This window comes from Netta rufina (assembly GCF_964035555.1).
Source record: "Netta rufina genome assembly, chromosome: 4".
NCBI classification, from domain to species: Eukaryota; Metazoa; Chordata; class Aves; order Anseriformes; family Anatidae; genus Netta; species Netta rufina.
Window position 1 is genome coordinate 16326101 of NC_140127.1, and position 24031 is coordinate 16350131.

A 24031-nucleotide genomic window follows, 5' to 3' on the forward strand; every position below is an offset into this window, starting at 1 on the left:
GCATCCCTTGGACCTCCACAGAGCTGGCAACAGACAGGGCTTTTCCGTGAAGACACGGGGCAGTGGTGTGGAGGAACACCAAACACTGCTCTGCAGAAAGCCTGGCATGAAACAAAGGAAATGAGGCAAAGGACGGGTGGTGTGAAGCATTGCAAAACTAGCCTCTCTTAGCACAGAGACCCCTTTCCTTCTTATAAGAAGCACGCAAATACTTACATCATCTTTGCCTTTTTTAGGGTATTTTAAGCCTGATTTTGTTTCTGAGCCTGCAGCTTCTGCGTGCTGAAGTCAGTTAGTTTAATCATTGGTAGCAATAGGCACCACGGAGCCTAGGTGTTCGCTGCTACATACCTTTTGCTGCCATTAATTTCAATTTCTTTAGTCATAAAATTACCACCTCGTTAAACCTTGGCAGCTCCCGGTGAACCAGGGGCTCTTGAAACAATCCGAGAGGACATGAAGGCTGCCTAAGGAATCTCTTTTTCCTACAGGCCTTCCCCAATCACTTGTGTTCAGCAACCAAACCTCTGTTGGCAGATCCATGGCGCTGTAGGACTGTCGCGGGGGTCCCCTGCCCCCTTTCAAGGAAAGAGAGAAGTGGTTTATTAATCTCCTGTACAGGAGATTAATAAATACCCAGTACAGGACTTCGAGGGCCGATTGCAGGTGACTTTTACTGAAGGATATTTTCTTCCTCTGCTGAATCAGCTGGCTGAGCTGCAACGATTTTTGTACCCTGATGGTTTTTTTTGTTAGAAATGGGATAAAAGGCTTAGCCTTTTATCCTTCTATCTCGTTCATTCTGCCGTGCCTAGGTACAGCTCACACTGCAGCATGTGGCCCAGCACCACCTGCATTTCAGCAGCACGACAGGATGGATGTGAAATTATGCATCCTGCCAGCAGTATCACTTCGTCGTTTGACACAGCTTTGTTGGGTCTACAGAGTCCTCCCTTTGAAAACATTAAAAAAAAAAAGTGCTCCAAAGGCCAGCAGTGTTTCCTAGAGTATAGGAAGGCTGTGCTCTGTGCGGAATCTCTGGTGATATCTGCACTGGATTAAGGAGGTTTAATGCCCATTTCCAAACGTGGGATTTTTTTCCTTTCTGTGCGAGTTGCGGTTTTGTGCGCAGTAGCTGACTGCGGTTCTGTGGCCTTCAGCGTTCAGCTCTCAGACAAGCAGCAGCATTTTTAGGGGGTAGAATAAAACCTCCTCCGTGCTTTTGGACAGGTAAAGCTGCGCTTTGCCTTTAGGTGCACCTGTGCTGTGCACATATGCCAGAGAATGTGACTTCTGCTGCTCCTGAGGTAGCCATCATACCCGAATAAATGCTGTAATGAAAGCTCTGATCAAGCTTAGGTTCAATCAGTCCTTTACCTCTTTTTTTTTTTTTCCCAATCCAATATTCTGGGTTTGGTATCCATTCAGAACTCATCTGTAGGAGGATGTCCCAAATTTGTCAGGCAGCAGGCTAAGAAATATGGAGTAGAGGAGGAGGGGGAACCACAACAGGAGGAGCCCAGATGTTTTTCTGGATGCTGGGCAGAATTGCTGGGGCATGTGCTTCATCAAACCTAACGCCCAACTGGGCGTGGAAAAAGGTTGCAGAAGAGGAAAGTAAATGGAAAAAGCCTTTCTTGCTTAGTGGTCGTATCTCCACGGGCCTTTTCCGAGCTCTCTGCGGTGAAGGTGTGTGTGCGAGGGGTTTGTTCAGGGCCCCATGGCATCCCCGGGGGCAGGCAAGGATCGGCAGCACTGCCAGTTCTGTGCTGGGCCGGTTCAGACACCGTGGCACCGGCTCCTTTCCAGGCCTTGAGATCAGGGCACGCAGTGCCAAATGCTGGAGAAGGGATAAGAAAGACTGCTCCAAGCACCTGGAAATAGGGCATAGACACGGGATGGGAAGGGTGGAGAGAAAGATCTTGCCTGAGAGCTCCGGAGCCACCTGCAGAAGTAGGACTGCAGTGTGAGTCTTCCAGGCTTTCCTCTTCATTCCCCTTGTTGCTCCCTACCTGCCCATAGCTATTCTCAGCTGCCGTCCTGGGAAAATGCCTGCTGTCTGCGAGGATCCAGTGCATCATCCTGTCACTTATTTGCTTGACCCCTGTTTTTGCCCCAGCTTCACAGCAGCTCGGTGCAGGCTGTGCCCCTCCACCAGGGAGGTGCTGTTTTGGCTCCCTGTGCGGTTAAGCACTAAAGCCTTGCTGTGAAATGTCGATGCTTAAAGTTTGCCTGGATTCAAGGGGAGAGTGGCCAAATGCACAGGGGAGAAAGCCGTAAGCGTGGTTAAATGCAGCAGCACGACTTCTGGCTTAGGAAGCCTCTGAACTGTGAACTGCATGGAGGGCATTTTTGGAAGAAACACAAGTGTCTGGCTTCGTGTTCTCACCTGTCTGGCTTGGGCTGTTAAAAAGCACAGGGGAAAAATACCTTTCAGCATTAAAATCTGGGCCGAGATCCACCAGTTCTTAAAAACTCAGTGGGATGCATCTGTTACTTCTGATTAAATGCTTTTAGAAGCAAAAAGTTCCCCTAAAATTATTTTTCTTACATCCTCAACGCCGAGGAAATCGTTGAACTCAGAGAGAGCATTTTAGAAATAGCACTGCTGTTAACTTGTCATTTTAGAAGTACGGCCGTGAATTGATGATAACAGGGAATGAATGTGTAAGGATCAGAGTAAAAGTGGGGTAAACTTCAGTCAGGTAAGTGATTATTAATAAGGCGGCAGTGTTTCTGCCAGACGGGAGGAAAAATACACAGTATTTGTTATAAAGGCTGTGTTTGACTGCGGATGAATATACTGTAATGGTTAGCAATCAGAATGCATTAACCTTTGCATAGGAGCACTGCTGCAGAAAAACAATTGGCTTGTTGGTCTGAACAAAGATGTAAATCATGATTAGAGCTGACGACTTACAAAATTTGCTTTAATGCACGTACGCTGTTTGGTCACGGGGAATTCGGTTGGCTTGAGAGCTAAGTGACAGCTTTTGTGTCCATAGGAAAGACGGGATGGAGCCTGCAGCAGCACCTGGGTGATAGAAGAATACCTGCTCCATCCTCCTCCTGTCTCTGAAGCTACTTGGGATTGTTGGGAAGTTGTATTTGTAGGCTCTTGATCTTTAGAAGGCCAGGGCATCTGGTAAAAGACGTAACCCTCGACCACAAGGTGTAGAAACCGTGTTTGGAAACAGTGCCTTGCTTTAATGCGTAGCTTTTGAACTCCCTGAGTGGGAGAAGGGGAAAAGAGGTCCCAGTTCCTGAAGCTTTGTGCTCCTGCTGCCGTGTTGATAATCCAGCTGTGGGCTCTGCCTTCACTGCTCTGTTCTCTCCTAGGGGTGCAGTGGGATCTTCAGTGAGATCAGCCAAATTGCCTTTTGGTTCTAGAGACCAAGCCATGTCCACGTCCTCCTCCCTAGGAGCATGCTGTAATAAGCCCACTGCAAGACCATTGTGAGGGGGTTTTATACATGATCAGGTACCAGATTTGCAAACACACTCAGCATTGGCAACTGCTGCCTGTTACACAGGGTAAAACACAAAGTCTAAGCCTCACCGGGCACCAGGAATCCTTTATGTGCCTGAGCTGCTTTCATCTCCTCATCGCTCCGTTCACGGATCCACCCCGGCTGGGTTTCTTCTGCCAATTGCCCGGCATTGTCAGCTAATTGGAGTGGAAATGAGAAATGAAAGCAGCATTATGGAGCTGCCAAGCCTCCTCACTTGGCAGCTGGTGGCTGATGCTGGTAATTGTTACCACAAGTGTAATTGCTCCGGGCTCTGCCCAAGGTTTCAACAAAGCAGCCCAGGATTCCTCCTCCGAGACATCTGATACCTGCTGCTCTCTTCGCCCAGGCTGATGGCTTCTCCTACCCCCTCTTCTCGGAAGAGACACCCTCTCTTCTCAGTCTTCCCTCCGTGTGCAGCTGTTTGGCTTTCCCTCCAGCCTTTTTCTCCTCATCAGTATTCTCCGAAGCCACCGAGGGCTCGTGCTGTGCTCCAGTGCCTCGGGGTTTGATTTGTGTTGTGTCCGGGTGCCTGCAGCTCTAGAGGCGTGGGAGCACACCTCGTGTTGTGCTCCCTGCTGTGCACAGCGAGCCGGTAGCGCGCATCCCTCTCCTTGCAGCCTGGCGTGGAAAGGCCGCCTGAGTCGGGATCCCTTCTTCTTTTGATGTAGGGAAAGCCAGAGAATTAATTAATCCTAATGGCACTGCTCGGCGCTTAAGGAGCGCTTTCCATCTTCAAAGTGTTCTGTGCACAGTGTTTCATTATTTATACTGTTAATTATATTAGCACTTGTAAGGAAAAAGCCCCTTAAATTGTCGCTGATAAAAGCACACTCCTAACAGGATAGGGATGTGGTGCTGAAGTTGTAGCACATCCTTTATCCACTGAGGCTCGGTGCCTTAGAGAAGATGTAACGTGGATTTACAGCTCTTCTGTAAGTGTCTGCAGAATGAAGTTTTGCTGCCTGTTGTAAGTGGATAATATCTAGGAACTTCCCAGTTTCTTTGTGTCCCTCGGAGCACATTATCCAGGCTGGGCTCGCCAGGCGCTCGTGGTTAGCTGGGGGCAAAAATGGGGAGAACGTACACAAGTTGCTGGCCCCTCTTTGGTCGTCTTAACCATCGAGGCATGTTTGAAATGGGAAAAAAAACAAAGAATAATGGGAATACTGGCAGTGGAAGGTTACAGTCTGCGTCTGCAGGTCAGGAGAGTTGTGCGTAGGCACCAATAAATCGTGTTATGCTTCTCTGCATTAGCAGCTGTTAGCAACACCCTTGGGTGTGTGCAGGGAGCGTGTTAAAATAGCTTCAAACGTGGTCCTAAAACAGTCAGTACCCAGCCCCAGCACCCAAAAGCAACCTTTGCAGTAACCTCCCAGCTCCTCTCTGTATTGAAGTATATGAAGGAGGCGTCTTGCTCTTCTGAACCATCCCAGAGGATGCCATGGCTTGCACCTCACGTGGCTCGTAGCTGGGACGTGGCGTTGTGCTCAGTTTGCCATGGGTGCAACGTTCAGACATTTGGTAGCATTACACCCCCTGCCTCCCCACAGAGGATTGTCGCCAGCAGTCAGGTTTTCAGATTTGATTTCAGGTCTGGTGCTCCGCAGCCAGCAATCCGAAGCTGAGCGTTGAACGGTGAGATCTGTGAGCTGCTGGGAAGGCTCATATCTGGAAAATCAGGCAGTAGTTCTCCAAATTCCTGAAAACCCTGCGGTGATGTGCAGGTGTAGGTCTGCCACCAGCAAGTGGAAGTCACTGACACCTGCGGGTGGCTGCAGGCGTGTACTGGGTACCCCAGGGTCCAGTTCAGGTTCTCCCCTGCGGTGGGTTTGGGAAAAAGCTGATTGAGCCCCCAGGGAGACCCAGCCTGCTGGGTAGAAATAGAGAGATAGAAATCTATTGCAATATAGAAACAATAGAAAATGAGGGAGGGAGAGGTCAGAGGAATAAGTTGTTTTTAGCAGAAACCTGAGCATTTGCATCTCACTGTGTGTAAGGCTGGCTCCACGCTGATCACTTGCCATATGAGTCCTTTGGCCACCGTTCCTCCACAGAAATACTACTTATTTTTTTAAAGGAAAACCGAGAGGCTACAGGGTGAAGGCTTGGAGCCCCAGCTGCCCCTTGTGAGCAGCGGTACGTGCACCCCAGGTGACGAGGTGCTCCCCCTGCTCTCCCCCTTTCCTCCCCCTGTGGCCAGCACCAGCCCCGTGGCGTGCCAGCAGCCTCACCCCGCAGCGAGCTGCCAGTTCTGAAATGCAAACTGCTTCTCAACGCTGGCATCCTCCGTGCACAGATGTTCTCCCTCGCCACCCACCGTTCTCGGATTCCCCCTCCAGCTGGAAGCAAATGAGCATGGATAAATCCATCGGTCTGTTGCACGCGTTTGGTGATTAAATGCCACTTTTTGCCAGTGGGAAGATGTTAGGGGTCATGAGTGTGATCGTCGTGTTAAAGGGGATCTGAGCGTGGTGAGGGTTTGCTAAAGTGAGCTGGAAGAGTTAACCACAGCGTGTGCTAGCCCGAGTTTTGCACGTCCATAGCTTAACCTGAATTTATTCTGTAGCTGTGCTGTAAGTCTGCTGGCAGAGCTGGCTTCTAGATGGCTGCCCTACAGCCCCAGCTGCGTTAGGGGAGGAGACACCCGGCTGTATCACCCGAGCAGAACCAACCTCCTCTCTGCCTGTGGATAGCCTGCCCCGAGGGGCTGCACGCTTGCTGCCATCCTTGCTGTGCCTGGGGAGAGTGCTGCCGCCTTCCTCAGCAGAGCATCTCCCAAAATTCCTCACCCTGTTCCTTTGGGAGCATTTGGGAGCATCGTGTGATACGCACACAGGGGCTGTCTAACGTAAAAGAGCTGTTCGTATAGGAAACCGATCTTCCCCTTTCTGTTTTCTTAAGGCTTTTAAAAGCAGGTAATAAAATACGGATAGAGCACATCATTGGTAATACCTCGTGTGTAGCTACCAGCTGCTTTTGTAAACTGCTGGAGAAAGGGTGTCTGGCATGGAGGAGCTGAGTGCAGGCAAGAGGAGAGCTCTCTGAAACCAAGGCAGCAAAGCTCTCACCCTGTGGGTTACCCCGTAAGCATCCCGACAGCAAACCCTTGCTTTTGGGAGATGTCTTACTGAGGCACTGAGACTCCGTAAGTAAGAACAGGCAAATTTAGCCGTGGAACTTCAAGGCTTGCTGATGGTAAGTGGAAGAGAGGCTCCTGCCCTCGCTTCTCTCCTTCTCACTGCAGGATCGAGGGGCTCTTTTCCATCGTCATTACCTTTTGAGGAGGCCTGAGAGCGATGTGAATGCCAGCAGCTGGCTGTCCGTAGCAAGGCACGGCACTCCTGGCGGGGAGATCCTCCCGTTGTGCTCACTGACTGACTTCCACTGCTCTGCTAGGCTGAACCTTGCCAGAAATACCTGGCCCAGCTGCCTGCCTCCCCTGGGATACCCACTGCTGCCTAGGAGGGAGGAGGCCCAGCAGAGCCCCTGCCTGCACGTCATTCTGCTCTGCTTCTCTGCAGCCAGCTCTGGAGGTGCCCAGGGTGCCAGCCTTCAGCCTTCTGCCTCGGGAGCTGTGGTCTCCTCTAGCAGAGAGCCCCACGTGCCAGCAGGGAGCCCACTCTCTCCGAGGCGGTGCCAGGATGTGCTGCTGTTTTCCCTCTGTCACAAATCCAGCCGCAGCCCCTTTCTCTGCCAAAGCTGGCGCGGGGCATGCTGGAAGCTTCTCCGGCTCTCAAGGCAGGTTTTCTTCTTCATCAGGCTCATTTTCACAGGAAAGCAGGAGCAGGCAGACGTGGGCTGCTGGCGTTGCCGTGCGGTGTCAGGAGAGCTGGCAGCCAGCGTTCAGGAGAACGGGGAAGGCGAGCTTTGCTTTCCGAGCCTCTCAGCAGAAGTAACGAGTCCCGAGAGGCTGCTCAGGCCTTGGAGAGACTGATGGGAGGGGAGGAGAAGTCTGGCAAGCGCCAACACAGCTGGGCAAGGGCCTGAGGGGGCTGATGACAGCCTGGTGGCAGCATGGGGCCGGTACCTCGGGTACCAAAGTTGTGACTGATAAGCGTGCAGGAGAGAGGGTGGCCCACTGCGGACTTTACTCTGCCAGCCCGTCTGTTTTGAGCTACGTGAGCCTTGTGCTGTCACCGAAAGTAATGCACACCTTCTGCAGTGAGGGTCTAACTTAAAACTCTATGTTTGTTTGCAGAATAACACCATTTGGAAGCCAGATTCGTGCCAAGAGTGCCGCTGCCGTACTAATGTCATCACCTGTGAGCCTACAGTCTGCAGACACCCCCAGTGTGACTTCCAGAAGGTAAGGGCTGCAGCCATCCTGCTGCCAGCTGATCTCTTCTGGCTGGTAGGAGCACTGCCAGCTCACTCTGGAGCTCCCAGCCTTCTGCTTTCAGCTCCTGGCACAGTTGTATGTTAAAATGTTCACGTGGGCACACACACGGGGTGTTACACATAAAGGTATGGCGGGGGCAATCGGACTTCTGCATCCAACTCGTGCTCAGCTGCCTCCATGCAGCTTCCCTTGAGCCTGAGGATCTGATTCCCAGCAGGGTTTAGGGGAAGCAAGAGGGAGCAGTGAAATCATGCTTTCCCTCCCAGGGTGTGTGTGACTGCGCAGGGTCAGGCTCAGCCTTTGTGCATGTTCACTCCTCATCGAGGACAGCCCGATGGAAGGCAAATCCAGCCTGCGAAGCTTTTGTCTGCATCACCACGCTCCAGCCAGAGGCTTGGGGTGGTCTGGTCCCTGCAGGGAGCCCCTGAAGCGGGCTCGGACCCCCCGGCAGGAGCCCAGCTTCCACTCACCTTCATTTGAACGCCGAGCTGGGTCGCTGTCACCCAGGCAGACGGACGCTTTCCACTCTGATGAGCAACAACAGAGCTGAGATTGTCTTCCCTCTTCTTGCGCCCTGTGCTGCTTGTTGAGCTTTCATTGTCTCCTGTTTATCTGCCTCTGTCTGAGCCTTCATTAATGGTTGTAGCTAATTGGCCATGGAATTGGTGTTGCATTAGCATCTGGATGGCTGGGGTAGCACGCATGAATGACAATAAAAATTAGTGTTTTAAAGAGGCACTGCCAATATAATAATTGCATTGCTTTACGAACCTAGTTGAAATGTTTTTCAATATGACAGCGTTAACGGGGAAATAATTTTCATCCTTACTGTTTTCCCCCATTATTATCACTGTGTGGTGATCAAGGCAAGACTGACGTTTTAAGAATTTTTCTGCTAAAGAACAGAGAAATAAAAAGAAGAAAGCTGTCATGGTAATAATGAGTGGGCTAGAGAGGATGATGTTCATTTAAAAAAAAACAACAACACAGATGAATGAAAAGGTAGGAACTGTAGTGCTGATAATGGGAAATTGATTTACAGTGTGAAATGAATCTCTGAGACTCCTCGATATTGGTAAGCTTAAAGATGAAGAATTTTAAGTCTTAGGTAAAGGTCTGGCCTCTTAAATCGGGAGAAGAATTGGATCAACCCTCAGAAGTCTTGATCACCCTTGAAAATTCTGGCCACTGATCAACAAGGTCAGAAATCGCCATCCCTCTCCGTGGTTTATTTCTTATCTGCTTATTATGAGATTTATGCTCATATTGTAACGAGGCGTAATACAAAAAAACCAACAACAACAACAACAAAAAAAAACCACAAACAAACAAAAAAGGAAATTTCCAAAGAGCACACCCAAGTGGAGTTCTACACACGTGTAGGTACAGCCTTCTGCTGGGGGTACGACCTTCTTTGCGCATGGGCAGGCTGAAAGAATGAATGTTCCAAACAGACGTAAAAGCAGCAAAAACGATTTCCATTTTGTGAACCCAAACCACCCCAACAACCCAGAACAGTTTCCCCTCACCAGGATCACAGCTGAATATGGTTAATGGTTTAAGGTAAATGAAGTATTTAATTTTGTGTTCCACCTCCTAGAGATACGGCATTGAAGGAAATCTTGAACTAAGAAACTTTTCTCAGTTAGAAAAATCCAAATGTTTCTTTTAGAAAACAGTGAAAACTTGGGACATTTCAAATCATTCTGCTCGTGTTTATCAAACAGCTGAGGAGGTAACAAGTAAGACAATTTGAGGCATTGCACAGCCTTCGTTTTTCGTTAAAACAAAGCAAACAATGAATCCCTCCTGAGCACAAGCAATCCCTTAAAGGGTGGCCTTAACCTTGGGGAAAGAATGATGGAGATTGTGCCCTGGGAAACACTTTGGCAGTATTTTGAAGGAGGCAGTCTTATTGGTAAAAAAATTTCTGCAGTTCTCTTTCTGAACCTTCTCTAGTTTCTGGTTTTGCTTTCTTCCTCTCCAGCTGCTGTGCTCACATCAGTAGACTTGTCTGCTGCTTTGATTTTTTTTTTATTAGCTGTGGGAGAAAAATGCTGTGATCTGCAGTACCTCTAAGGCGGTGTCAGGGCCCTCAGATGCTGCTGCCATCAGTGACAGACACCGTGGCTCAGTAAGGTTTAATGTGCAGCTGGGAGGAACATGAAAGCGTTGCTTTGGAGAGTCCGTGGAAATGTTTCAAGGACAGGAAGCCAAGATCTTTCCTCATGCTGGCTGATGCCTTCACTGATGTGTTGTTCCCTTTGTTCAATGAGTTGCTTCCATCAGCATCATCTCTTTCCCTGCTGCTGAACAGGGGGCAGCCGGCAGCCAGCTTGCTAAGCCCCTGAAGCTTGCAAAGCAGAGTGGCAGCAGTGTCACTGGGCTGTGCTGGACGTGGAAGTGCTCAGTAGTTTGCAGTTCATTTTCAGATGGTGTTAATAAAAAGAGTGGTGCTTAGTAAGCCAGAGAAGTTCAGGTGATGGATGCCTAGTCGATCTGCCTGCCAGCTGAGCTTCCAGCATGGCAAAATGTTAGCCTGAGATCCATTCTGTACATTTAGAAAACTTCTGTCTATTGAAAAAATTATGGTTACGCCACGTTTCTCAGAGAACAGTCGGTGAATAATCCTATTTGTTGTCTTGGATAAGTGCTTTCCAGTTATTATTCTTTGTTCTGATCTGAAAACTAGTCCTGCTGGGGATTTTCCAATTGTACTGTTAGGAGTGTAAGTTCTGCTCCTGTTGTTTTAAAGGCAGAATGTCAAATACCACAAAATGATGTGATGGCTCTCAATGAGGGGTCTTCTCTAGTAATGTATTTCCTCTTTAAACTGAGAGCATTGGGTCCAGCCAGGCCCCATATCTTTCACTTCATCTGGAACTCTGTTTTACATGCATGGCTTATTGGATTCTTGGATCTTTTCAGGGAGAAGTGCTTCAAATAGCCCCCAACAAGTGCTGCCCTGATTGTGCCTCAAGAGCCGAAGGATTTTGCCAGCATGAAGGACAGATCCACAGTGTGAGTGCTCTGTCACGTTCCTCAGCAGGGAAACTCTTCCCAGTTTCCAGCTCTCAGTCTGTTTCATGACAGCAAAGGATGCTTAGGCGACATGAAGGATGGGTTATTGGGCTGTGTTCTGTTACTATCAGATAACGTAATAAAACAGGAGCTTGGTCTGCAGGGTTTGCAAGAAGGGGATGTGTCTCTGAGCAATATTGTGTCCTGCTTGGCTTAACGGGAGAAAGTTTCCCATTTGTTCATTCCCTTTGCTGTTTCTGTGGATGACTTAGACAAATTAGTTATGTTAGGAGAAGGAAAACATGTTGAACTTGGTGTATTAGCTAGCTTGAAGGAAGGCTTTTCTATTAGCAGCCAAGTATGCTGATAAAGATTGATCACTGTCGTGCAACTTGGGTTTATGTATTTCGTAATCCCAACTTATTCAAGAAGCAGCTTGCAGCATGTGGTTTCACCTAGGGGATCGGGAAGGCCAAACCAATAAGAGTAAGTGTCTACAGAGAATAAAAAAATAAAGATTTGTGGGTAGTAGTTAATGAATTGTGCTAAACAATAGGCATACAGAAAAAAAATTGTTTGACAGTGAACCCAAGTTCTGTGTCTGGTCTCTTACAAACCTTTTTGTTTGATAAGAGGCACTTCAGGTCCAAATCTTAAGAAATATGCTGAAATGCCCAGATATATGTGAGTATCTGGACCTTACAGTCTGTGTTTCAGATGGAAGTCGGAACACTATTTCAGCACCTGGCACAACCAGCACGGACCTGTTGCAATCCAGTCAAAGACTGGAATACTCAGCACACCCATCCTTTTCTCGTAGTTCTTTGTGCCCCTGATTTGGGTGATGATGTGTTATATTACACTGTATTTCTTGTTGCTGGTGCTGCATTTTGTTCTGTTGTAGTCTAGATACAGCTTTTACCATTTGGCTCTTTTTAAGTCTGTCATTTGGGACTCAAGTCAGGAGAACAAGTAGGCATGCCCGTGGGGACCCCAGCCAGCACATTTGTATGTATGCCACATGTCACACCCAAATTCCTGTGTGAGGGGAACATCACACAACGTTTTTTGGCAGTACAAAGTCTCGTCCTGATGTTTGGCACGGATTGCCTGAAGGAAGAAGTTTTCTCTTTTGTCATTAGCCCAGCGTAGTGCCTTATGACTTCATCCTGCATGTGTCTAGCTAGCAGCACTGGCCCTGATGGAAGCTGCATCGAAGGAAAGCTGTATCCTTTATCTAACGAGAGCTTTTTTCTCCCTGCCTAATTTAATATTGTGTGTTTTGTAAAAATTAACATTCCCTGTTGGAGAGCATTACAATACGCTGACATCTTTCTTCTTAGGGCCAGTTTTTCCTCACCCTGCCTCAGGGCAGAGGTTTTTGTTGCTGCATTAATGAATAAGCAAAGCTAATGAGATTTCACTCGTAGTGAAGAGCTTAAGTATATGGGGCAGGGGGTGCTCAGTGTTGTCAGGTGTGTGTTGGGGCATCTCCTGAATGTTTTCCTAAAGAGAACATCTCTAAACTTAGAGTCCACCCTGTAGAAGCTGTAGTGGAGAGGAGATACAGGCAGGGGGTTATTGCTGGATGCTTCTGCCCTTCTGGGGCTTAGGCTGGTCTGCAGGGCTGCTACTTCACCAATTTTGACCTACTTTTTGCCCCGGTAGTGCTGCCAGAAGTGAGGGTTACGATGTACAAAGCTTGACTGGGCTGGCAGAAGAGTGAAGCTAAATACTATTACGGGGGGGCTCAGAAAGGAGGTGTATTCACAGGTCTGGTTGGCAGCTGGATTCATGGAGGTATTTTCTCTGCCTTTGGTTGTGTTCTGCGCTGCAGCACGGCACGCAGTGGGCCAGCTCGGGATGTGTCCTGTGCTCCTGTGCCCACGGGAAGGTGAACTGCACCCGCACGGGCTGCCCAGCCCTGGCTTGTGGAAGAGGGGAGCTGCAGTACACTGCTCAGGGAGCCTGCTGTCCCACCTGTGTGGGCCTTGGCGGTGAGTATCGCGTCTGAGCAGGGCACTCTCTGGCTGCAATGACCCGAGTAGTATCTCCCTGGCTGGGAAATTGGGAAAGCTTTTCTTTTTGCATTCGATTCTGTTGGGAAGACACCGGGGTCAAGTGTTTCGCTTAATTCTCATTCTGTTCTTCTACCATGTTTACATTTTTAACAGCTTCACCCCCAGGCCAGTAGCAAATGATAAGATTTCAGCAGTGAGCAGATGTGCCTAATAGCTCTTCATTATGGCTATTGCAGTTTGAGGGAGAAGAATGCAGATATTTCCCATGTAGGGAGGGTACTTCAGGCACTTACAGACTTGGACTGCAAGTTCCAGAAATGTCTGAGCTATTGGATACCTCTTCTTGCTAAAATCCAGTGGCCAAAGTGCATCCAGAGCTCTTAATTCTCAAGTCTAAAACCCTTGGAAACTGTTGAAATTGTTGCTTCTATTTTCTGCTTTGACAGAACAGAACTTTGAATTCTGAGCTGCATAAAGTCTGTGTTTTGACTGTGGGTGATGGAAGGGGATTAAGGGACACTGAAAAAGAAAATGACCCGATGTTTTATTATTATCTCTTAGAGCCCTGCTACTTTGATGGCCGCTTGTTCCGGGACGGTGAGGACTGGCGCCTCGGTCAGTGCTCCAAATGTGTCTGCAGGGACGGCGCGACGCAGTGCTTCACAGCTTCCTGCCAGCCTGTGCTGTGCAACCAGGTCAGGGCTGGTCAGCCTTCCAGGGACGCTGCTCCTGGCTGCCTTCCTTCCCTTGGCAAGATCCATTTCTCACACCGGTGTACAAGTTAGCGGGCAGATCTTCTGCGTGACAAGTGGGAGATTTGAAAAAGGGAGTTTTGGTGTGCGCAGTGATGGATAATCTGTCGGTGTAAATGTGCTGTCCATCTCCTCCCCTGTACATTCTTTCCCCACCAATTTACTCTTATCACGCATTTGCTGGCTGAATGAGCACAAATACTCTCTAAAGAAACTGCACTTTTGGTTTTATAATTAAAAAATGATGTAGGAAGGATCAGAAAATGTTTTTATTTCTCTGGGGGAAGGAATGAAAGCACAAGATTTTAACGGGAGTTTATCTTCATAAACTTTAGTATTTGGCTTGCAGCTTTGGACTTTTATTTTTTACAAGAACTGTAGAAATACAGTTGAAAACATCAGTCAAATTTCACAAGTCAAATGCTGGTAAAATTCCCCTTAGAAATAAGACAATTTCAGCTGAAACAGAAGTCTTAGAGCACTATTCCTTACATCTGCTTGTGCTTAAAAAAACCACTAAAACCTGTAAGATGACTTACCCAAGCTCAAATAGTGACTCTCTGTTTTAGGCCAAATGAGAGAATTGGGACATTTCTGTCTCTGAGGTCTTTGCTGTGGACAAATGATGAGTTCTTAGCGCTTAGGCAATGATAAAAGCAACTGAAACACCACAGGATTATACACAGTGCCAACACAGTGGTCAGTAAAGACAGCACAATACACTCTATAAAACTGCCTTGATTTTTTCTAAATTCCATTTATTATATTACGTAGTGAAAGTGCTTGAGGACGTGTTACGCTCTTTGGATTTCTTTTTCATTGAGCCCATTGTAGCAGGCTTTTAGGGCACCTCAGCGTGCTCCCTTACAACAGTATGCCAGGCTAAGAACCTCTTGGAAACGTAGGAACTGGCTCCCTGGGAGTGCCTCCTTCTGACCTTCACTGTGTTTTATAGGGGCTGCCATTTCCCACGAATGTTTTTATCTATTGCCACGCTTAAATGCTGAATCCAGAAGTTAAGCTCCCTTCAAATGTGTGCTTCAGCTGAGTGCACTTCCTTACAGCACCAAGGAAAAAATAAAAAGCAGTAGTCATAAACCTTTTTTTCCTATTGATGCTTACCCAGATTACTATTACTGGACCAGATGTTTGTGCAATTAACTTTTTTTTTTGATAGAAGGAAAACCCACCTGTTTCTCTGCATGCTAATTGTTTTGCTTTGTCTGGAGATATTCAATTACTATTAGTTGACTAAGTACTGTGCATTAAAACAGATTTATGCCTGCTTTACATTCCTCCCTTTCCCACCCCAAATGGACTGATGTTGCCTGCTGACTGATTGCACTAATGTTTAATCAGCTAATCATTAGGATTTAATTAGTGGAAACAGAAATTACTGTGTTGTTGCCGTGATGTATCTGAGAATAATCAGCTGAAAGCATACAAGTTAATGTAGCAGAAAGCCAATTCTGATGGGGCTCCAGTTGTTTCCAGCCAAGGAAACGTGCCTAGTGGAAGGAGCGTTGACAGAATGTGTGGGGGTTCTGTTCTGGTCTCGATCACGCCTAACATTTTCTTGCATGTGTTTTTTATCCCTCTCCCTTTCTTCCTTCTCAACTCCTTGTCAAAAGTGAAAAAATAACTTCACCCCACAGGGTGAGACTGTTATTAAACTGATTTTGCATCGTTGGGATAGAAGTTGTGCCTTAGTGCTGAGTGAGAGAAACTTCAAAAATGCTTGCTGTGTGCACCTGAGTATGTCCCACCATAGGAGAAGAGGATTTGTGGGGCAGGGCAAGCCCGAACTTTTAAGCTCAGTGCTAAGACAACATGAAAAAAGTCAGGAGTGAAGAACATGCTTTCTGGGCATGTGTTCTCCCTGAACGTGCAACCCAGCTCGCTTCTTGCTTCCAGTGCAAAATGAATGTCTGGCAGATTGAGCTCACTGCCTGTACTTGTCTGCAGGGAGCTTTGCCACTAGTTATCTCCGGCCGATAAGCCACCAAGAAGAGCCAAACAGAAGGCCTTCGTTATGCTATCCCAACAAAACCCACGATGAATGAGTTCTTTTAACTCTGCTGGCAAACCTGTGGTTGCTAAGGTTTAATAAGTCCTATGTGGCTGGAGGGAGGTGTTGGTGAACAGTACTGTGCCCATTCCCAATCATTGCATGTACGTGGCATTGTAGCAGGGGGATTTCACGTTTTGAACAGGTGGAATTTGAGGCCTGAAGGAATTGTTATATTGATGTGAAGTGCCAGCTTATCCCAACATCATTTAAATCAGTCATGACAAAGATTAAGTTAGAATACTCTAAGTTTTAAGCATAATTTTACAACTCCACAGTCAGTTGGGCTGCATGAGTTTAACTAAAGCATAGAAAATGCCTCTGTACAGCACTCCTGAGATGGGGAGTATAAATCACACACACGGAGCCTAATAATACAGCAGTGCCAGAAAAAAATCCCTCCATCTCATACTTCAGTGTGCTTCTCTATGACTTCATATATACGTTTTTTTCTCTATCTATATACCTGAGCATGTGTCAGTACTTTTTTCTACTGTGCATGTATCTTTATCTGTACCTATACACCTATCTAGATATCTGGATTTTGATTGCTATCCAAAGAAGCCCAGAAAATGGGAAGGGGGAAATATTTTTATTTCTAGCCTTCTCCATTGATCTCCTACTGCAAAGATGGGCCCCAGAGTTTGGAGCCAAAACCAAGCCTTGAGTGACTGTGGCTTATCGCACAGATACGACATGCCAGGAATTCCGGGCAGTGATGTGAAGTTGCATGGTAACTATTCCTGCGCTTATTTTACTTGTCTCTCCTGCTTCCTATTTAGGATGAAGCTATGGTTATGTCTCCTGGAAAGTGTTGCCCAGAATGTGTTCCAAAGCCCTGCTCGGTGTCAGGAAGAGTGTACCAGGTAAGCGCTGATGAGCCACGCCAAAAGCCAGCTGTTCACAAGTTCTGGCACATCCCTCTTTCCCTTCTCCCTTGCGTCTGACTTTCTGCCAGCACTAATAGCTTAGTACAACCATTGCTTTTTTTCTTCCTGGAAAGCCAGAAGAGTTGAAAGAAATTAGAACTAGATAAGAATTTGCTGGCAAGCAGGAAGAAAGTTTGCAGGGTGAAGCAGATTAGGTACTTTCTTTTCACGCTTTCTTGAAGGAGGAAAGCAAAACGCACCAGTGAAGGTCAAAAGTATTCATAGCTTTCACTGTATCGTATAGAATTAATTCAATGCATTGTTTAATGAATGTACATATGTGGGGTTTTCTTTTAACAATACTTTTTTGCTAACAGTGATTGTGAAGGCCTCCCAGTGTCACTAGCTTGCAATTAACAAGAAGTGCACACCAGCCTTATTTAAGCCTCATACCTCTTCTTGCTGTTTGCTGCTCATGTAGAAATAAGCATCTCTAAAGAAAAAAATTGGTATAGGATACAGATATGCAGAAGAAGCTGTCATATTTAATAGGCAACACAGATTTCTGGAAATAATTTGGTTATTTATGAAGGGTGTTCTAACAATTGTGTACATCTCTTGTGTTCTTTTCAAACAGCATGGTGAACAGTGGAAAAAAAATGCCTGCACTGCATGTGCTTGTCACAGAGGAGAAGTCAGATGTCTGAGAGAGATCTGTGACTCCATTACGTGTCAGAAGGTAGTTGAAAATCATTCAGCTCTGATGCCCAGACTTCAGGTGTCACTTTGCCCATGTGAAAGGGTTCAGAAAGTCCTGCTCAATGGTTGTTGATGTTTTGTAGGGGGAGAACAAAGTGCAGCGTGCTGGGAAGTGCTGTGAGGAGTGTGTGTCTTCCAAGGGAAGCTGTTTGTATGATGGCACAATCAGGTACCACAGGGAGATGTGGAATATTACTCGCTGTGAATTCTGCCTGTGTGATGAAGGTCAAGTCACATGTCACGAAGCAGAGTGTGCTAAAGTGGAGTGTGCCAAGGTAAGAAAGGTTTTGTTCTTTCACAAGGTATCCATCAAGTCCTATGAATTTTTTTGCCCCCTTTTTTCTCAACTGCCATTTTGAGACAAAGAAGTTGCCCTTCTTTTGGGCTTGTTTGGTGCAATTACCTTGAAAGCACTTCACAGAAAAGGCGAGTAAAAACCTAGGATTTTCCATGCAAGGCTGACTACTCAGAGGGGCTTGCACTGTGAAGCTAGCTAGTCTGAGTCAGTGGCTCATTTAACTTGAATTTTCTTCACCACTGCTGTCTGCCTGCTAATAGAGGGTCAGAGACATCTGGTTTCAGTAAAAACTGGCTTTACCAGGAGCTGAACGTGGGGAGAGATGTACAGGTCAGAGATAGTTAACGGCTGAAGAAATGTTCCTTTTGTCTTCATTCTCTATGCAACTGTGGATTTTGGTAAGGTGGTTGGAAATGGAAGACTGTGTTCTACTTTTCTCCATTTTGTCCGTGCCATTCTGAGCACATAAGCTCAAAGATGTTTTATTCCAAATGTTGTTTAGTCTAAATGCCTCGACAGGTTATGTTATAGTTGCTCTATAATGGATGTGGAAAATGCATTAGGTAGAGTTCAATGTCTTTTATACACGTGTGCACGCACGCACCTTTTTGGATTGCCTTCGTGCACTGCGGCAAGACTTCTGTGTTTGTTCTCACTGCGTCTGTTTTAATCAGTGGGTTAATACCTGATTATGCCAACTACTCCACAGAGTCGGGGAAGAGGAGAGAAGGAAAGGAACTGTGGCCTTCTGAGATGTTTCTTGCAGTGGCAAAGCTTTTCTGATGATTCCGCATGCACAATAAATTTTGAGTAGTAGCACCCTTGTGTTGTGCTTGAAGTCCAGACAAAATCTGCACAGTGCACACAGTGGGTTCACTAGATTAGATCTTTTTAACGTGTGCTCAAAGTAAAGTTAGATCCACACACAGGGTCCCAAACGATGCATCACACAGAGAGAATGCATCTAGGAATAAAAGTGTACGCTTCTGCATCTGAGATCAGCCCTTTAAATAGCAAAACTGCACTGAGTGTGGGACCCAAACTCTTGTTGCTGGTGCAGTGCTGATGATTAACATCTGACCTCAAACTGCATGGAGAGATTTTTCTGGATGGAAAGTCGTGATTGTCATAAAATCTTGAGCACTTGCATCTGTTTCAGACAGCTTCCTGCATGCTTATGGCTGTAAATTGGATCATTTACACTAATGATGATGGCATGCTGTCATGGCTCAATAGGGAAATGATTTAATATTCATTCTCATACCTTGGGTTCTGACAAAGAATCCATTATTCAGAAAAGCCGGGGCTATTTTACAGGACGATAGCTGGAGCTGTTAACACACGAGCTTCAAAAGGGAGGGTTCAAAAGTGTGCAGCATTATCACTCATGCAGCTCTATTTCAGACGGAGGCTCTCAAAGGTAACTACCGAGCTCAAAGCCAGAGCAAGTAAAAATGATATAATTTATCAGTGTGAACTGCTGCATTTTCAAATTGAATGAAGCATGATTGCGAGGAGGACAATGGCAAGGAGGAAGGCAATGTCCTTTGTTGTAGACAAGAGTTGTGTTCCCACTTGATAAAAGATATTTGCCCAAGGATTTACTATCCAGCATAGCTTCCCTCAAGATAAACTAGCTTCCCCAAGTTATGCGCAGTCATAGTTTATCTCAATAGTGCAAGGTGCCCATTAATTAACTGCAATAAAATATTATCTCAAAAAGCACATAAAATATTTTATTTCCTTTTTCCTTTTTTTTTTTTTTTGAGGTACAGGTTTGGATTTTAGGCACCTGCATTAATAAATCAGAGCTGATGTGAAGCTAGGAGCATTTGGATTTGTCTCTTCATTAAGGCACTATTAATTTTCTGGTCACATCGTTCTGTTTAAAACATAATGAGGCCACAGACATGAACTGCAAATCCTAGACAGCTCAACGTAGTATAGCAGCATTATGTGAAGGTAGGGTGGAGGCTTAGCTTTTAAACCCTTTCAAATAAACCTGTGCAGAACTGCCGAATGAAAGCGTCTGCGGTGGTTCTGACCTAATCTTCAAAAAGCCATTTTCAGCAGGTTACGGACGAGCTGTGGGTACAAGTTATGTGGCAGGCTGGGATAGCTTTGGACCTTGAAGTGGATGCACTCAACCAAAACTACTTAGGCTGTCAGCATCACAAAATCCCACTGGAGCACTTCCCAGCACCCTGCTAAGTAAGCACACTTGGTGAGGAGGTTCAGGTACGTGCCTGAGGTGCTCACAGGGATGCTGCAGCCCACCTGAGGTGGTGGTGCCTGGGTTGCCCACCTTCAGTGTTACTTCCAACAGCCCTAGCAGCCCCAGAACTACAGGATCAGTAAGGCAGAGCTTGCAGGGTGCTGTGTGCCTAACCCAGCCAGCAAGCTGCCAGCAGCACCCTGCTATTTAGAAGAAGTAGAGGTGGAGGTTCCCTTCCTTGCCTCCCAGCCCGACACAGCCTTTCAACATTCCCAACCTGAAATATTCAGCGATCTCTTCAGCAAAGCCATGTGTGGCCTAGAAATCTCCGTATCCTCTCCCTTTTCTGGCAGAGCAGTGGGGTTGCGTTTTTTGGGATGTGTAGGGGAGCCATGTTCCCTGCTGGGTTGTTGTCGGCTTTCCTGTGGTTTGTGTTTGCGTGTGGGTGGGGATGTGGGTAGGGCTGGGGCTGGGAGGGTTTACAACACATAACAGTGACATGAGAGGCAACCATCGCCACCGGCAATTTGAAATAATGATTTAAGCAGCAAAAATGTATAGAACCAGGGGAGATTCAGGCTGTGGGTGGTCCTCGAAGAGGAAATCGAAGCTGTTTCTTTTGATCCATGGCCTGGTTCCTTAAGATGGAGTCTCCCTCTTTATTAAATATTCAGCTTCCACGAGGGCTTGTGCCCAATCCGGGCATGTCATTCCTTTCTCCTGCTGCTAAATTCTTACCTTCAAACCAGAGCTGTTTAAGTGAACCCTGCGGAGTTACACATTTGTAACAAAGAACAGGCTTTTTCCATCTGGGATAAATAGAGCATGTGCTTTGAAATTCTCTTGGGGAAAAAAAGAAAAACAACACATTGAAAATGAAGGTAAGCTTCTGTGCATTTGAATCTTGACAGTGGTCCAGTAAAATGCTGGAGATGGACGGTGAATAATGGCATTCCTCTTCTCTGTGTTTGCACTGGGTTCTACTGGGGGGCTCTTCGCAGGATTTAGGGATGAAGCAATACCCTTATCACTGAGTTCCCTGGCCTTTTCCGAGGTTTCTTCTGTGACTGCAATATTCATTAAGCACATTTTTCAGACTGTACCTACAGAGATGAAGTAGGATAGAGAGAAGATAACGTGAAATTAGATACTGAAGATTGCATTCCAGGGCAAGAGCTGTTCTGCCTCTGCATTCCACAGTATTTTTGGTATTGCTGATTTTGTTTGAATTGCTGCAACCTTTCTCTTCACAGGGTGAAGAATTAATTCACTTAGATGGGAAGTGCTGTCCTGAATGTATTCCGAGTAATAGTTATTGTGTTTACAAAGAACATAGAAAAGCTGTAAGTATCCTGGTACTTCGGAGCACATCATAGAGGATTCTGCTTTAGAGCTTTGGAGAACTGACTCTCCCTCTCCAGTTCCAAGAAGGATATTATTTGCAAGTATAGCAGAAAAATAATCCATTAATGCTATCTGCAGATTGCTTTTATAATTTACAGAACACTTGTTTATAATGTGTGCGTCTGCTGCAGAGTTTAAGTTTGCCTTGCTTTCCTCTGTGCGGTATAATCAATCATCTCCTGTTAATATTTAATACACATCCTCATTGCTTTCCTGTACATCTCGTGGAGTTAAAGATGCCTGACTTCCATCTGGCACAGGCTGCATAGTAGAGGCAATGTATAGCGTTCTGCCTATTCCATCAGTTAGGATTTTCTCTGTAAGAGTCCATTGTTTTCTGATATTTTCAAGGAATGTTCTTTCTGAAGTTGGATGGAAGGAGCAGGTTAAGGATCTTTGTTGCAATTTACCGGCAATGGGCTTTTCATTGCTCTGGCAGACAAGGGCCGCAGCTAACGGCTGCTGTTTGCCAACAGATGTGAGAAATTAGAAGTTTAATGCTGCTCTTTCTTTTTTTTTTAATGTAACCCATCCCTTTCCTTCGTCACATCTCTCTCTCTGACCCAAGTGAGGTAAAGCATATTCAGATGCCAGGTTTATTCCAATTTTTGCTTTATCCCTTTCAAGAGAGGAACTGGCACAAAAGCTTCACGGGCAGGCGGCTTGCTGACTCTTTTCTGCCTCTTGGCTTCCTCACCTGGTACCAGCAGAGCCCCAGCCATCGAGGGCAGCTTCAGTGACCTTCTGAGCAGACCCAGGGATTGCAGAGGGTGTGAGATCTCTCCCCTCTGTTGACTTGTAAAAGTAGGCAGCGGCAGGCGGGCAAAGGAGAACAAGGCAACAGAAGAGAGGAGGAGAGGAAGTCAAATGGTGCCGAAGTTAGAAATTTACCTTGTGGCAAAAAGGTCATTATGTAAATGAAGAGATTCACACCCAGAACAGACTACAGGTGTCTGTTCAGAGAAAGAGCAGGTTCAAAGGATGTGAGAAAGAAGGGGACAAGCGAGACAGCAAGATGTGGGAACACAAGAAAATGCCTTCAGTTAGAGCAAATGAAGGTAGGTGCAGACGCAGAGAAGACTGCTAGCTGCAAAAAACACTGATTTGGGTGGGAGTGCTGAGAGGAAATGCAATTAGGAATTTGTGAGCACTTTGCAGATTGCCTTGATCTGGAGGGTGAACATTACAGAGGTGCACAGTCCCACATCCCCTGAAGCAGCCCCTGAGATGTTAAATTCACTGCTAGCACTGATGCAGCCTTGAAATAGGCTACAGACTGCAGAGCTCGGCAGCTGTGCCCGTGGTGCGGGGTGCTCGTCCTAACCCTGCCCCTTCGGTGTCACCTTTTGCAGGATGGAGAGAAATGGGCAGAAGGGCCGTGCAGCGAGTGCGAGTGCCGGGCCGCGGAGGTGATCTGCTTGCGGCGCTCCTGCCCGCCCTGCCCGCCGGGCAGCCTGCCTGCTGGGCTGGAGGACGACTGCTGCCCGCGCTGCGAGCCAGGTACCCAGCCAGCACCACACAGGTCTCGCCGCCGCTCGTGTTGGGGGGAGCACGCTCATCGCACACCCCTCGGACGCAGGACGGGGCATATCCTGGCATCCCGGTTGCCCTTGCATCCCCCGTGCTGGTCTGGCACCTGCAGTGAATTTTAACTTATCTTCAGTTTGCAATCATAAATTGACTGCTTTCCACGTGTTTCTGGACCTGTTAGAGCGAGGCCAGAGGAGAACCACAAAGGTGATCAGAGGGCTTGGAGCACCTCTCCTTGGAAGAAAGAGCCGGGGCTGTTCAGCCTGGAGAAGAGAAGGCTCCAGGGAAACCTCATTGAGGCTTTTCAGTATTTAAAGGGGTCTTATAAAAGGGATGGAGAAGGAATCTTTACTTTTTTAGATTAGACATTAGGAGAAATTTCTTCACTGTAAAGATGATGAGGAACTGGAACAGGTTGCCAAGAGAACCTGTGGATGCCCCATCCCCGGGGGTGTTGAAGGCCAGGCTGGATGACCAACCTGATCTAGTGGGTGGCATCCCTCCCCATGGCGGGGGGGTTGGAGTAAGATGATCTTTAAGGTCCCGTCCAACTCCAGCCATTTTATGATTCAATGATTCCATAATTAGGGTTTCTGGAGAGACTTAGGGCTCCATCCAAAGGATGGCGGACAATCCTGCTGACTTCCCTTCCCTTAAATGATGGCTTTCCACTGACAAAAGATGGGATGGTGTTTTGAAAATGTTTTGTCTATTCCTTTATTTTCAAGACAGCAATTTTTGTAAGGCAGAGGTCTGAACCTTTGCAACTCTTAGCAAGTGTTTTGGAGCTAATGGGCTCCTGAGTATTTCTCAGGAGTGGGAAGGAGAAGGAACCTGCCTGCACTGTTAAGCCACAAGCTCACCTGGAGCTGGATGGCTGCCAGTTAATAATTGTTTGGAAAAATCAAAATAGCCTTAGCTATGTGTTCATTTTGCATATAAATTCATTTTTCTCCAGGATGTTGTCATTCCCCTTCATTTACACTTCACAGTTAGTATGCTTTACATTTCCTAGTTGGTAGGCTTTATCTGTGGTTTGCTAATTTTTCATATTGGTAGCTGTTCTTGTTGTATTCATCTAACTTGGGTTTTATCAGAGTGCTCCAGTTAATGGTTTATCTGAGTAAAAAGAAAATAGCTTCACAGTTTAATTATGCTGTCATTTCCAGGAGTGGCTTGGCACATTTGCCATATTAATGTTTTAAAGCTTGTTATTTACTGCATGCTAATAAAAATGCAAAGC

General features: G+C 46.7%; 1 protein-coding gene across 1 annotated transcript in view; it reads left to right on the forward strand.

The window, feature by feature from the left end:
- FRAS1 (Fraser extracellular matrix complex subunit 1) overlaps nt 1-24031 on the forward strand; it is a gene marked incomplete at its 5' end in the record, with an annotated part of 146622 nt that overhangs the window by 37249 nt on the left and 85342 nt on the right. The window contains 9 exons of the mRNA XM_084286307.1: nt 7711-7818; nt 10780-10872; nt 12710-12869; nt 13455-13588; nt 16496-16579; nt 17220-17321; nt 17425-17616; nt 21108-21197; nt 22611-22758. Coding sequence (XP_084142433.1) covers nt 7711-7818; nt 10780-10872; nt 12710-12869; nt 13455-13588; nt 16496-16579; nt 17220-17321; nt 17425-17616; nt 21108-21197; nt 22611-22758 — 1111 coding nt within the window. The remainder of the gene's footprint in view (nt 1-7710; nt 7819-10779; nt 10873-12709; nt 12870-13454; nt 13589-16495; nt 16580-17219; nt 17322-17424; nt 17617-21107; nt 21198-22610; nt 22759-24031) is intronic.